The sequence below is a fragment of the Vulpes lagopus genome, chromosome 8 (assembly GCF_018345385.1).
Source record: "Vulpes lagopus strain Blue_001 chromosome 8, ASM1834538v1, whole genome shotgun sequence".
Classification (NCBI taxonomy): Eukaryota; Metazoa; Chordata; class Mammalia; order Carnivora; family Canidae; genus Vulpes; species Vulpes lagopus.
In genome coordinates, this window is record NC_054831.1 from 8,073,133 (window position 1) to 8,085,554 (window position 12,422).

Sequence of the window (12,422 nt, forward strand, 5' to 3'; positions counted from 1 at the left end):
CTTCCCACTACCTCTTTTACCTAAATCATTCATTCATTAACAAATAATTTCCACCTCTATGAGGTCTGCCAATGCTTTAGGTGCCAGGAATACTGCAGAAAACAAAATCCATGTTCTCACGACTGGGGAGTAAACAGACAATAAACAGCCAAGGAAAATGCCAGGTAGTAATAGGTACCTGCAGATGACTCAATTACGGTGATGTGATGGGGAGTCCCTAGGTGGCTTTTCATTCGAGAATCAAGGAAAACCTCTTAAGAGGTGACACAAACAAATCTGAACAAGGAGCCAGCCATGCCAACATTTCTAGAATATTTTCAACTGATCATGCCTACTGCTCATCTCTCCAGCCTCTTCCTACAAGTGCTCTAATCGTGCTCTGTGCCAAATTGCTTGAAAACACCAGGATTGTCTTCTTCCACCACGCCTTGGGCCCAGGCTGTTCTTTCGGTCCCCTATAACCGAGGAAGTGTCCCCTTGGACCCCATCAGAGTTCAAAATATGAACTTCCTCAAGGGGGATCTCCATACGTCAGAAAGCAGGGTGCTGGCCCCAGACTCCTCCCAAGTCAGAGCCCCCCTGGGTGGCTGTAGATTTCCTACCTGCTCAGTCACAGGTGTATGACAGTTAAGAATTGCAAAGTAGGGGATTCCTGGGTGGCTCAGTGGTTTAGCGCCTGCCTTTGGCCCAGGGCGTGATCCTGGAGCCCTGGGATGGGTCCTGCGTTGGGCTCCCGGCATGGACCCTGCTTCTCCCTCTGCCTGTGTCTCTGCCTCTGTGTGTGTGTGTCTATCATGAATAAATAAATTTTAAAAATCTTAAAAAAAAAAAAGAGTTGCAAAGTAACTGGATGGTTCACAAGAATACCCGTGAGCCCCTGTTAAAACAAAATCCCCGTCCCCAACCCAAACCTCTTTAATTAGAATCTCCACGGAGGAGCCTCTAAACATCAGTTCAATTGTGGAAATATCCTGAAGCTGAAGGGATCCTGGTTTTGTAGAAACATCGTAGGTACTGGATGCCCAGGTTATGTCGCAGGCGGGCTCTGTACCGAAGGAAGTGCTCTGGGATGTTCGGCACTAACAAGTTTGCCCACAATGACCCATCAAAATAACTGGCAAAAGCAAAAGGCAAAGGCCCTTCTGTGCCTCCGCCATTGAGGGCACCTTTCCTTTGGCTCTTGGGACCGTTAGGTGACACGGAACCCTCCTCAGTCAGCACACCTTAAGGTATGCTTTAGCCCCAAAAAACAAAAAGGGAACTTGCGCGGCCAATGGGTCGGTGTTTGGCCTGACCAAGTTCCTTCCCCCGCCGCCGTTGTAGCACCCGGTGACCACCAGAAAGTTATTCCTCCGGGCCTGTTCCTCGTTGGGACAAAAACCTAGCGCATGAGGTGGCTTGACATTAAATGTGGCGTTTGTGCAGCGCTCAGACATCCGCGACCGTCTTTATTAACAGCCCTCAGGAGGCAGCTTCGGACACGTGGCCCGAAAGAGAACCACCTGCAGACGGCGCGAGGGGGGGGGGGGCGGAGGCGGGCCTCCAACCCGGGCGCTTTGAACCTCACGGTCCCCGAATTTCCGGAGGTCTCGGGCTCATCGGCGGAGGGAGAAGCGGGCGAACACTTTCTCCTCGGCCGCCGGGCGGCTCGGCGTGGAGAGCGGGCCGGAGCCGCGCGTAGGGCCGCCTGGCATCTGCGAGGCCTCCGGAGTCGACAGGACCCTGGACACTTTCGGGAACCGGAGACCACCAGTACCCAGCCTCCCGGGGCTCGGGAACAAGCGGCGCCAAAAACGGCCGTCTTACTGCGCAGGCGTCGCGAGCGCGGGCCGCGGAGGGGCACTTCAGGAACCGCGCGCCCACTACCCAATCAGCGCCGGCCCTGCACAAAGCGAGTCCCGCCCCCAGGGCGCCGCCACCGAATCCCCTCCCCCTCCCCCGCCCGCTTCGGCCCGCCCACTCCCGCCTGCGCCCCGCCCCGCGCCGTTCTTGGGTAGAGGCTCGCGATTGGCCCACGGGATGGGCGCAGCCTCTGATTGGCCGAGACGGAGTCACGAGGGCGCCGTCGTCGCCTTTCCAGAGGCGATTACTGGGCAGGCTCAGTCTTTCGCCTCAGTCTCGAGCTCTAGCTAGCAGCCAAGCGTACGCGCTCCGGGAACCTCTCGTACCCGCGGCCGCCATCGACGTCGCTTGGATTCTTCTGGGCTCGTCTGCGCCACTCGCCCGCCACACACTCCGCCGGCATAAGCCGCCATCATGGTGAAGCTCGCAAAGGTAAGAAGACGGCTTGCGCAAGCATGGACGTCGAGGCCTGCTTTCTGAGGAGCGCGCGCGCGGCGCCGCGAGGAGGAGGGCCTGCGCGCCGTCCCGGGCGCGTTCGAGGGCGCCATGCTGCGGGAAATCTCGCGCGATCGGCGGGGAGGTCTCGCGGCTTTTGGCTATTTGGTAGCGAGGTGAAGAGCTTCGGCAGGTTCCGCGGGTGGTTGGTGCGGCGCCGAAAGACTTAGGGACTGAGTGGGGAGGGGGCGCTGGGCCTCGGGGTGGAGGGATGATGCCGAACTCCTGCGACGGGCCCAAGCGGGGCCCCGCCTCCTGACGCACGTGCCTCAGCGCGCTGCCCGCCACGTGGGCCGCGCCGCGTGTGTCCCGGCGTCTGCGGAGGGGACTTGGAGGGGAGGCGGAGAGCTGCGGGATGGATTTAGATGGAGGCCCCGTGGCCTGTGGGCCCCGGCCAGACGGGCGGGCGCGAGGTGGGCTTCAGGAGGAGGCCTTGCCTCGTGCTTTCTGCGCCCTGCTGCGCGCACATGGTGACCTACGGGGTATCCCCACGTGGCTCTGCCGGGTCTGGAAGGGGCGGGGTTTTTTTCCACGGGAAAGATCTGGTGCTAGGATTTACCAAAAGCTTTTTTTTTTCCCCCCCAGGTGTGGTTCTCCGCCCCCGGTGAAGGGCTATGAATTGTTGGCCGTTAAAATTGGCCAGTTGTAGTCTATTAAAATCATGCGTGTTGTAACGGTCGATTTTGGAAGTATGGTTTTAAAAACGGATGTGCTTAACGAAGGCAAAAGGAGGAGGGAGATAATATTGTTGTAGTTGCATTTTTATCCTTGGGTTTTTGTAAAACCTGACAGGAGTAATGGGGTGGGGGTTGACAGTTGCTGTTTTGACGTTGGCTTTGATAGTGTTCGTGTTAATTTTTATATCCAGCATTAGGAAATGTGGACTTTATGTAGGGAGACGGCTGCTTTTTACTCTGAAGAATGATGGCACAATATGAACGGTCAGATGTTGTAGGTGTAATGTGCTAAATGTCTATTTTAGGCTGGTAAAAATCAAAGTGACCCCAAGAAAATGGCTCCTCCCCCAAAGGAGGTAGAAGAAGACAGTGAAGATGAGGAAATGTCAGAAGATGAAGATGATGACAGCAGCGGAGAAGAGGTAATTATATACAACTTTATGGAGACGTGTGTTAAACTATGAAACGGAGAGCTGAAATAGCTGATACTGGATGTATGAAAATATTGGCAAAAATAAGATTATATTCATTGAGTATGGCCTGCTGAGATTGTTTTCCAAGCTCTTCATTAACATGTTGATATAGGTAAGTATTTGAATTTGAGAGAAAAAATTGGGAGTCCTCTTTTCATGTGCATTTTTTGTAGGGCTTGGTGTTATATTTGTGTTCAGCCGTGACATTTTTCTAGTTTGAGTATGTTAACCCACCCTACCAGATAAATAAACAGCCTGGACTATTAAACTGTTAAGTAAGTGGCATTGCTGTGCATTTATTCAGGTCTGAGGTTAGCTTTGCCAGATTCCTTTCCTAGCCTCCAAGCAGGATTGATTTGTCTCTCATTGTATAAGAGCATTGTGATACTGGTTACTGAACATCTTGGTGTGGGCTGAGCGTTGCCACCTCACTTTGTGTTAACCTATTACTGTTCTTGGTTACTGTTTGCTTACTGTAAAGACAACTATTGTATTTGTGTTCAGATTTCTTGTTTAGGATGTAATCAATATTTTACTGATGATATGGTACCCAGGAAAATTAGGAGTGAGCAAAAAAGTATAATTTTAATGTAGATGAATGATGGTTTTTATCAGGTTTAAGGTGCTTACTCTTTACTAAACTTAGGAAGAGCTAACTCTCCAGTGTATTTGACACTCATTTATTGGCCTTAAGAACAAGCATTCAATGAACCACTGCCCATTGTAGGACCTCTGAATGATTCAGTAGCATCTAACAAGTAGAGCTTTCTATTGCAAGACTTCTAATCACATATATGTCAACTCCTAATCTAACAATGTGTAAGGTTGGTGCTGTTATCCTTTACAGAGGAGAAAAAAAGTCGAGGCTTAGAATTTTCTTAAAGCCTGCTTTAAAGTTGCAGTTATAATGTGTGAGGTATTTTAGCTGTTAAAAAGGGGCTCCATATGCTTGAGTATTATACCTGAAGATGAAGGCTGTGATTTCTGGCACATGGTTCTGTAGTTTAGCATGCTAACATAACCTCCAGTGCATGTGGGTCTGAAATCAGAACAGTGTTAGAATTTAGTCTCATTCATAGGACCAAGGCTGTCTTTTTGGGTTTGGAAGAAGACTTACATTTGGTTTTATTTGTTCTTTAGGTTGTTATTCCTCAGAAAAAAGGAAAAAAGGCTACCACAACTCCAGCAAAGAAGGTAATGGTTTCCCCAACAAAAAAAGTCGCAGTTGCCACACCGGCCAAGAAAGCAGTTGTCACCCCTGGCAAAAAGGCAGCAGCTACACCAGCCAAAAAGGCGGTTGCACCAGCCAAAGCAGTAGCAACACCTGGCAAGAAGGGAACCACACCAGGCAAGGCATTGGTAGCAACCTCTGGTAAGAAAGGAGCAGCCACCCCAGCCAAGGGAGCAAAGAACGGTAAGAATGCTAAGAAGGAAGACAGTGATGAGGAAGATGATGATGACAGTGAAGAGGAGGATGAGGAAGATGAGGATGAAGATGAGGATGAATTCGAGCCAACAGTGATGAAAGCAGCTGCTGCCACCCCTGCCTCAGATGAAGAGGAGGATGAGGAGGAGGACGATGATGAAGACGACGATGAGGAGGATGAGGATGAAGATGAAGATGGTGAGGAGTTCTTTGGCTAGTTTTTAGGCTACTTTTGTAAGATACATCAGGGTAAGGTTTTGGCAGTAATGATACGTATACCATGACAACCTGGGAGTTAGATGAACATCTTTCCAGGGATTTTCCTGAGGTGTTCATGGTACACTAAACTCAGGTTATCTAAAATGATTGCCTGCCCCTGAGAAAATACTTTCAGTGGGTGTTTTTCATAATGGCGGATTTTGCTTCCAGCTGATCTGTTAATCCCTTCCATAACTGCTAAGCACAGTGGCATTGATAGGATTGTATTTCCTTTAGGTTTTCCTGGAACTAATGTTGGTTTTTGGGAGGATTCTCTTGAGTTTTTGACTTTTCAAACTCAGACTTAATTTTCAGACTCGGAAGAAGAAGCTATGGAGACTACACCAGCCAAAGGAAAGAAAGCCCCTGTGAAAGCTGTTCCTGTGAAGGCCAAGAGCACAGCTGAAGATGAAGATGAAGAGGAGGATGATGAGGATGAGGAAGATGATGACGAGGAGGAGGACGAGGATGATGAGGATGAGGAAGATGAGGAGGAGGAAGAGGAGGAAGAAGAAGAGGAAGGTAATCAAGTTTTCATCTGAAGTACACTATAAAAGTATTATTTAAAGGAGGCACTTGAAGGGGCATCTCTGGCTCAGTTGGCAGAGCATGCGACTCGATCTTGGAGTAATTAGAGCTGCATGTTGGGCATAGTTGAGTTTAAAACCAAAAAAAAAGGTACTTCAATGTGTGTGGCTACTCACTGGTAACCAGATTGTTTGAAATCTTGTTCAGAGCCTGTTAAAGAAGCACCTGGAAAACGAAAGAAGGAAATGGCCAAACAGAAAGCAGCTCCTGAAGCCAAGAAACAGAAAGTAGAAGGTAACTTGGAGAATAGCAGGGATTGGGGAGAGGGTAATGACACCTCACTGCACAAGTGATGAACAACAAAGGGACTTAATACTGAGACCTGATGTAATACGATGTCTGATGTGCTCTGTGTAGTAATGGCATATTGGAAGTTGAAGTTCGTACCATACTTTACAAATAGACTAATTTGAGTTTGTTTTATATAGCTACAGAACCAACTACGTCATTCAATCTTTTTGTTGGAAACCTGAACTTCAGCAAATCTGCTCCTGAATTAAAAACGGGCATCAGTGACCTTTTCGCTAAAAATGATCTTGCTGTTGTGGATGTCAGAATTGGTGTGTCTAGGTGAGTATGAGGGAGTTCTGCACATTACTCCTGGGTTTGGAAGTCTTCAAATATTAGACATTAATGTATTCAGTAATGAGATTTGATGCTTATGTTCCTAGAAAGATCTAAAACTGTTGGAATTGAAGAGCTATAATAGTGAATGATTTTATTAGGTTTTTTTCTTGGTGCTTATAAACAGGTTCTTTTGTTGGTTAATATCGATGGTTACAAAAAAAAATAAATTAAAAAAAATATCGATGGTTACAAACAGTATGGCTAATAAGACCTCAAAGGTGAACTCAGCATCATTTCCCGGTACTTAGACCTTGCTCTGTAGCAACAGTTTACAGAGCCTTGACTTCTTTTAATACTATAGGTGCATTTTTATTTAATCCTTGTTTGCATCCTGGCATTAGTGTAACTGCTTGCCCAGTATGTGTTCTCTAGCATATATTTTTGTGGGTTTTTTCCCCCTAGTCATAATTTTGCCTTTTTCATCTTCTCATTCTATAGGAAGTTTGGCTATGTGGATTTTGAATCTGCTGAAGACCTGGAAAAAGCTTTGGAACTCACTGGTTTAAAAGTCTTTGGCAATGAAATTAAATTAGAAAAACCAAAGGGAAAAGACAGTAAGAAAGGTATGTAAGGCTAGGGTAATTTTGATACTACTCTCTTACTTGTTAGTAGATATGTATCTAGTTGGGAGCTAGGTGGCTAGTGTAAATAAATAATTTAACTTTTTTTCCTTGGTTTCCTTACAATTTGAGAATTGAATGAGTTCAACTGTTAAATCCACAGCTTGCTGGTGTTATAAATTCCTGAGTTAGGTAAGCAAGAATAGACCCTTTTAAAAAAAAAATAATTGGTTGATATAGAGGGAGCTTTTCCTTGCTGGAACTGGGTTAGATCCCAATTACACTTTTTGTATCCTTTATCTTCTCTGTATTCACTTGCCATACTTAAAAATGTTCATATGTTTAACTCAAAAAACATTGAGCACCTATTGATTTCAGTTACAGTAACTTGTGTTTTTGCCGTTGTTGCATCTCCATACTAGCAGAGTGCCTTGTATATTGTAGGATCTCAAATTATTTGTTGAACAAAACTTTTCCATTAGTTGATTTTTATGGGGAAGTGTCTTTTAAGCCATACCTTTCCTATTTTGTCTGTTTATCTAGATCGAGATGCAAGAACACTTCTGGCAAAAAATCTGCCTTACAAAGTTACTCAGGATGAATTAAAAGAAGTATTTGAAGACGCTGTGGAGATCAGATTAGTCAGCAAGGATGGAAAGAGTAAAGGGTATGTTTTGTCTGTGGATTGTTGTTTTATTAAAACCTATGCATTTCCTTGATTTTGTAAAAAATTTTGATCTCACTTTCCAAAGTGTGTTATTTTGGCCAAATTCATCTTCAACCAGTGCCTCAATTTCCTGTCTGCACAGTGGGGCTAGCATACTTAAATCCATAGGGTGATTGATTTTATTTATTTATTTATTTATTTATTTATTTATTTTTGTTTTTAATCTTTTTTTTTTTAATTTTTTTGTTAACTTTTATTTATTTATGATAGTCACAGAGAGAGAGAGAGAGAGGCAGAGACATAGGCAGAGGGAGAAGCAGGCTCCATGCACTGGGAGCCCGACGTGGGATTCGATCCTGGGTCTCCAGGATCGCGCCCTGGGCCAAAGGCAGGTGCTAAACCGCTGCGCCACCCAGGGATCCCCCATAGGGTGATTTTAAAAGACCAGCTAACATGTATGAAGTGCTGTGAAATGTGCCTAGCTTTGTAAATAATAGCAGTTACGCAGTGAAGTGGGGTTACTAGAAACAGTTTTTCGAGGTGTGCTTGGCAATCTTGGGTAGTACAGGAGGAAAGTTTTAATTGGAACACAGAACATAGCAGAAAACCAGAAAATTTCAGTTTATTTGAAACAACTTTTTTATTGTACTCTTTGAAATAAGGTTCTGTTGCTCAGATTAAAACATTTGTTAAAAGACTATGGTTTTTAAAAATGAATTCTCGGGACGCCTGGGTGGCTCAGCAGTTAAGCGTCTGCCTTCAGCTCAGGGCATGATACTGGAGACCCTGGATTGAGTCCCACGTTGGGTTCCCTGCGTGGAGCCTGCTTCTCCCTCTGCCTGTGTCTCTGCTTCTCTGTCTCTCGTGAACAAATTAAATCTTTTTAAAAAATAAATAAATAAAAATAAAAATGAGTTGTTGTGGCCCCCCCCCCCCCCTTTTGCAGGATTGCTTATATCGAATTTAAGACAGAAGCTGATGCAGAGAAAACCTTCGAAGAAAAGCAGGGAACAGAGATAGATGGGCGGTCTATTTCCCTGTACTATACTGGAGAGAAGGGGCAAAGTCAAGATTACAGAGGTGGAAAGAATAGCACTTGGAGTGGTAAGAATTTATAGAATTCCAGGATTGACAGGGAAATCTTTGCATCTTTGAACTTTCCTAAGTTAACTAATAAATTAGATGTATGTAGGTATCAAACAAGTTATACCTCTGTAGTGATGATCATTCAGTTCTTGAGTAAAAGCTATACAAAATCATTTTGTTTTAGAACACAGACAAATCTAGCTTTTGTGTGTTTTATAGTTTAGCTTAGATGGTGTGCATTTTTAAATTATAATATTCTAGGAGGATGTAGACCAATATTTTTTTTACATCTCTAGGTAACAGGGAGGAAACCGTGCATGACAAATACTTAGTAACAGGTGGAAGTCCACCTGCATCCACATTGTCATGTTAATAACTCTTTGCAAGTGTAGAAGTTCTTGAATAAGGTATTATAGCTGTGTCTAAACTTTAGAGGACCATTGTTTCAGTCTTCATTTGGCATTTTTTTTCTTTGTAGGTGAATCAAAAACACTGGTTTTAAGCAATCTGTCCTACAGTGCAACAGAAGAAACCCTTCAGGAAGTATTTGAGAAGGCAACTTTTATTAAAGTGCCCCAAAACCAAAATGGCAAATCAAAAGGGTAAAATAATTAAATCTTTAGGTTATCAACTATAGGCTCTGAGAATGTTTTGCATAGATCTAAAGAAGGGGGGACGGTAAATTTTTTCCTGGATGTTACTGGAAGCTGAATCCTATAAGCCTCCACAAGTTGGTTTAAAGAGTATCATTTAGGTATATTCTTGAGGTAAAAGGCTTGGTGGCATTAGATAATATAGGAGCTGTGTGCTTGGTAACTTGCTCTGAGTATTGATTATTTTTCCTCAGGTATGCATTTATAGAATTTGCTTCATTTGAAGATGCTAAAGAAGCTTTAAATTCCTGTAATAAAAGGGAAATTGAAGGCAGAGCAATCAGACTGGAGTTGCAAGGACCCAGAGGATCACCTAATGCAAGAAGCCGTGAGTTCTATTTATTAGGGTGTGGTGGTGTGGGTCAGCACTCCTTAGTGTGCTATGCTGCATTGGTTGTTTTTTGTCCAATTTAGAGCTGGACATTTGTGTTTTCCTCTTGTTGCTGAGTGAAGGATACTGGATATGATGACTGATTATCTGAGAAAATAATTGATGAAATCAAGAAAATTCCTCTAGATAGTCAAGTTCTGATCCAGCTATGTCTTCTCTGAGCAGCACATCTGCCTCTGGTTACTGCCTTGTGCGGTGATCATAAAAGCTATCTGCTTAGAGATTGCCACTTACTTGCATTGCTGCTCCTGCTTTCCATAAAGGATCTGAGACCGGATCTCTGCTGTTTTGGTAATCATTGTAAGCTTAAGATGGTGGTGATCTATGACTTCTATTTTAATTAAGCACTAGTTTGCTAAGTTTCTTTTATGTTTTTGTTTCCAAACAGCTTTTGAGTGAAAAGCAAGCTTCTGCTAAGATGAGCATTCTTGGCCTGTAGTTCCATACTGGACATTATTGAAAGCCAGCATCCAGTTAAGAATTGTGGCTTTAGGTAAAATGTACAATTTTTCTTCCGTAGAGCCGTCCAAAACTCTGTTTGTCAAAGGTCTGTCTGAGGATACCACAGAAGAGACATTAAAGGAATCATTCGACGGCTCTGTTCGGGCAAGGATAGTCACCGACCGGGAGACTGGGTCCTCCAAAGGGTAAGATGATCAGGGAATGAATGTTCAGTGTTTAAGTAGAGACCCCCTCCCCCCCCATCTAGCGTATCTTCTCATTGAGCTCCTTACTGTCAATTGGTGGCAGTTTATGGATTCGCACGAGAAGAAGAGACAATTCACAGTTAGCATTATTTTACCTTCTGTCTTCACAGAGGTATATGTTGCTGTTTTGTGAGACATCTCTGAGGTTCCAAGCAGTCAATAAAACCAGTTTTGACCTTCTATGGGGAGCTACTATTATTACTTGTGTCTTAGTTGAGCAAGTTTACTTCCTATGGGATCACTGTTCAACATGTGAGGTTAATCTTGGCATTTGTTTTGGTATGTGTTGTATAATGGGCAGTTTCATTTTGCATTTTAGGTTTGGCTTTGTAGACTTCAACAGTGAGGAAGATGCCAAAGCTGCCAAGGAGGCCATGGAAGATGGTGAAATAGATGGAAACAAAGTTACTTTGGACTGGGCCAAACCTAAGGGTGAAGGTGGCTTTGGAGGCCGTGGTGGAGGCCGGGGTGGCTTTGGAGGCCGTGGTGGTGGCAGAGGAGGCCGAGGTGGATTTGGTGGCAGAGGCCGGGGAGGCTTTGGAGGTAAGGAGGCTGGGGGAGGGACTTCCTTGTAATATGCATTGAACATTGTGTGGCATATGCACTTCAGAATGTGCTCAGAACTCCGGGTTCCCTGGATCAATCTCCCAAGTTCTCATATGATCACTCTGGGGAGGGGAGGATTCCTGGCAGCTTTGTACTCATTCTTTAATGATGTTTTGCTTTCCTATAGGGCGAGGAGGCTTCCGAGGAGGCAGAGGAGGAGGGGGAGACCACAAGCCACAAGGAAAGAAGACGAAGTTTGAATAGTTTCTTCCATCCCTCTGTCTATCCCTCTTCTGTTTGAAAGAAAAGGACTCTGGGGTTTTTACTCTGTTACCTGATCAATGACAGAGCCTTCTGAGGACATTCCAAGACAGTATGCAGTCCTGTGGTCTACTTGGAAATTCGTATAGATAACATTTCAAGGGAGATACCCTGTTGGTTTTGACTGGATATTCATATAAACTTTTTAAAGAGATGAGTGATAGAGCTAATCCTTATCTGTAAGTTTTGAATTTATATTGTTTCTTCCCATGTACAAAACCATTTTTTTCCTACAAATAGTTTTTGTTTTTTTTTTGCGTTGGGGGGTGTAAAGGAAAGCAGAATGTTTTATCATGATTTTTGCTTCAGCAACTTTGGGACAAATTAAAAGTCCTAAACTCTGGTGCCAGACTTGTACTTCCTCCTGGACTGTCCCTGAAGGTGGAGCATGGCAAAGCCAGCTCTGCCACTCCAGATCCAGCCCACCACCCCTGCTGGAAATACTTAATTAGTTGGTTTCAAGCATCCTGGCTACAAGTTTTGGTGAAATGGCTGGTAAGGTGACATGAAAGGCTTGTATTTTTTGTAAGTCCTCCAACAGCTTCAGGTTAAACTAACGAGAAGGGTCTTAGGTATTACACTATGTTCAGTACTCCCTCATTTAAGTACTCCTTGTTCCCTCTGCCTCTACTAATAAAAGTTAAGGGCCACATGAAAAGTCTTTGCCAAGGGATTAACAGGATTACTAAACAGTGCCCCCAGATGCTACAGAGTAGAGATTTTTTTTTTCTTTTAAGATTTTTATTTATTCAGAGAGACAGAGGCAGAGACCTAGGCAGAGGGAGTAGCAGGCTCCATGCAGGGAGCTCGATGTGGGACTCGATCTGGGGTCTCCAGGATCACACCCCAGGCCGCAGGTGGCACCAAACTGCTGCACCACCGGAGCTGCCCTCAGAGCAGAGATCTTAAACCTAGCTATCCAAATCCAAAAGCCCGTGGATTATAACCACCTGTTTTAGAATCAGACTAGTCCGTGCCAAATCAAGTTGTAGAAGGGGCACCTGGCCAGTAGAGCGTGCAACCCTTGGTTTCAGGGTTGTGAGCTTGAGCCCCACATTGGATATAGAGGTTACTTTAAAAAAACTTGAAAATAGTGTAAACACAC

The 12,422-nt window shown here is 44.7% G+C and overlaps 1 protein-coding gene and 3 non-coding genes across 4 annotated transcripts; all 4 read left to right on the forward strand.

Moving 5' to 3' along the window:
- The first annotated feature begins 2,085 nt into the window (after window positions 1–2,085).
- NCL (nucleolin) lies at window positions 2,086–11,660 on the forward strand. Its single transcript, XM_041767342.1, has 14 exons — window positions 2,086–2,274; window positions 3,320–3,436; window positions 4,628–5,111; window positions 5,487–5,693; window positions 5,907–5,993; window positions 6,188–6,329; window positions 6,825–6,949; window positions 7,490–7,613; window positions 8,560–8,717; window positions 9,178–9,301; window positions 9,547–9,680; window positions 10,264–10,390; window positions 10,770–10,993; window positions 11,184–11,660. The coding sequence occupies exons 1-14, from the start codon at window positions 2,257–2,259 to the stop codon at window positions 11,258–11,260; spliced, it is 2,148 nt and encodes a 715-aa protein (XP_041623276.1). The 5' UTR covers window positions 2,086–2,256; the 3' UTR covers window positions 11,261–11,660.
- On the forward strand, window positions 6,042–6,107 carry LOC121498356. The gene has a single exon (XR_005989736.1). It is a non-coding gene; the product is annotated as a small nucleolar RNA SNORD82 (small nucleolar RNA).
- Window positions 9,811–9,889, forward strand: LOC121498364. The gene has a single exon (XR_005989743.1). It is a non-coding gene; the product is annotated as a small nucleolar RNA SNORD20 (small nucleolar RNA).
- Window positions 10,456–10,590, forward strand: LOC121498346. The gene has a single exon (XR_005989728.1). It is a non-coding gene; the product is annotated as a small nucleolar RNA SNORA75 (small nucleolar RNA).
- Window positions 11,661–12,422: the final 762 nt, after the last annotated feature.

Bases quoted from the DNA above. Each gene is read 5' to 3' on its own strand.
- NCL (XM_041767342.1), top strand. The intron at 6,330-6,824 runs GTGAGTATGAGG...CTCATTCTATAG, and splicing joins GTCAGAATTGGTGTGTCTAG to GAAGTTTGGCTATGTGGATT. The intron at 10,391-10,769 runs GTAAGATGATCA...TTTGCATTTTAG, and splicing joins GAGACTGGGTCCTCCAAAGG to GTTTGGCTTTGTAGACTTCA.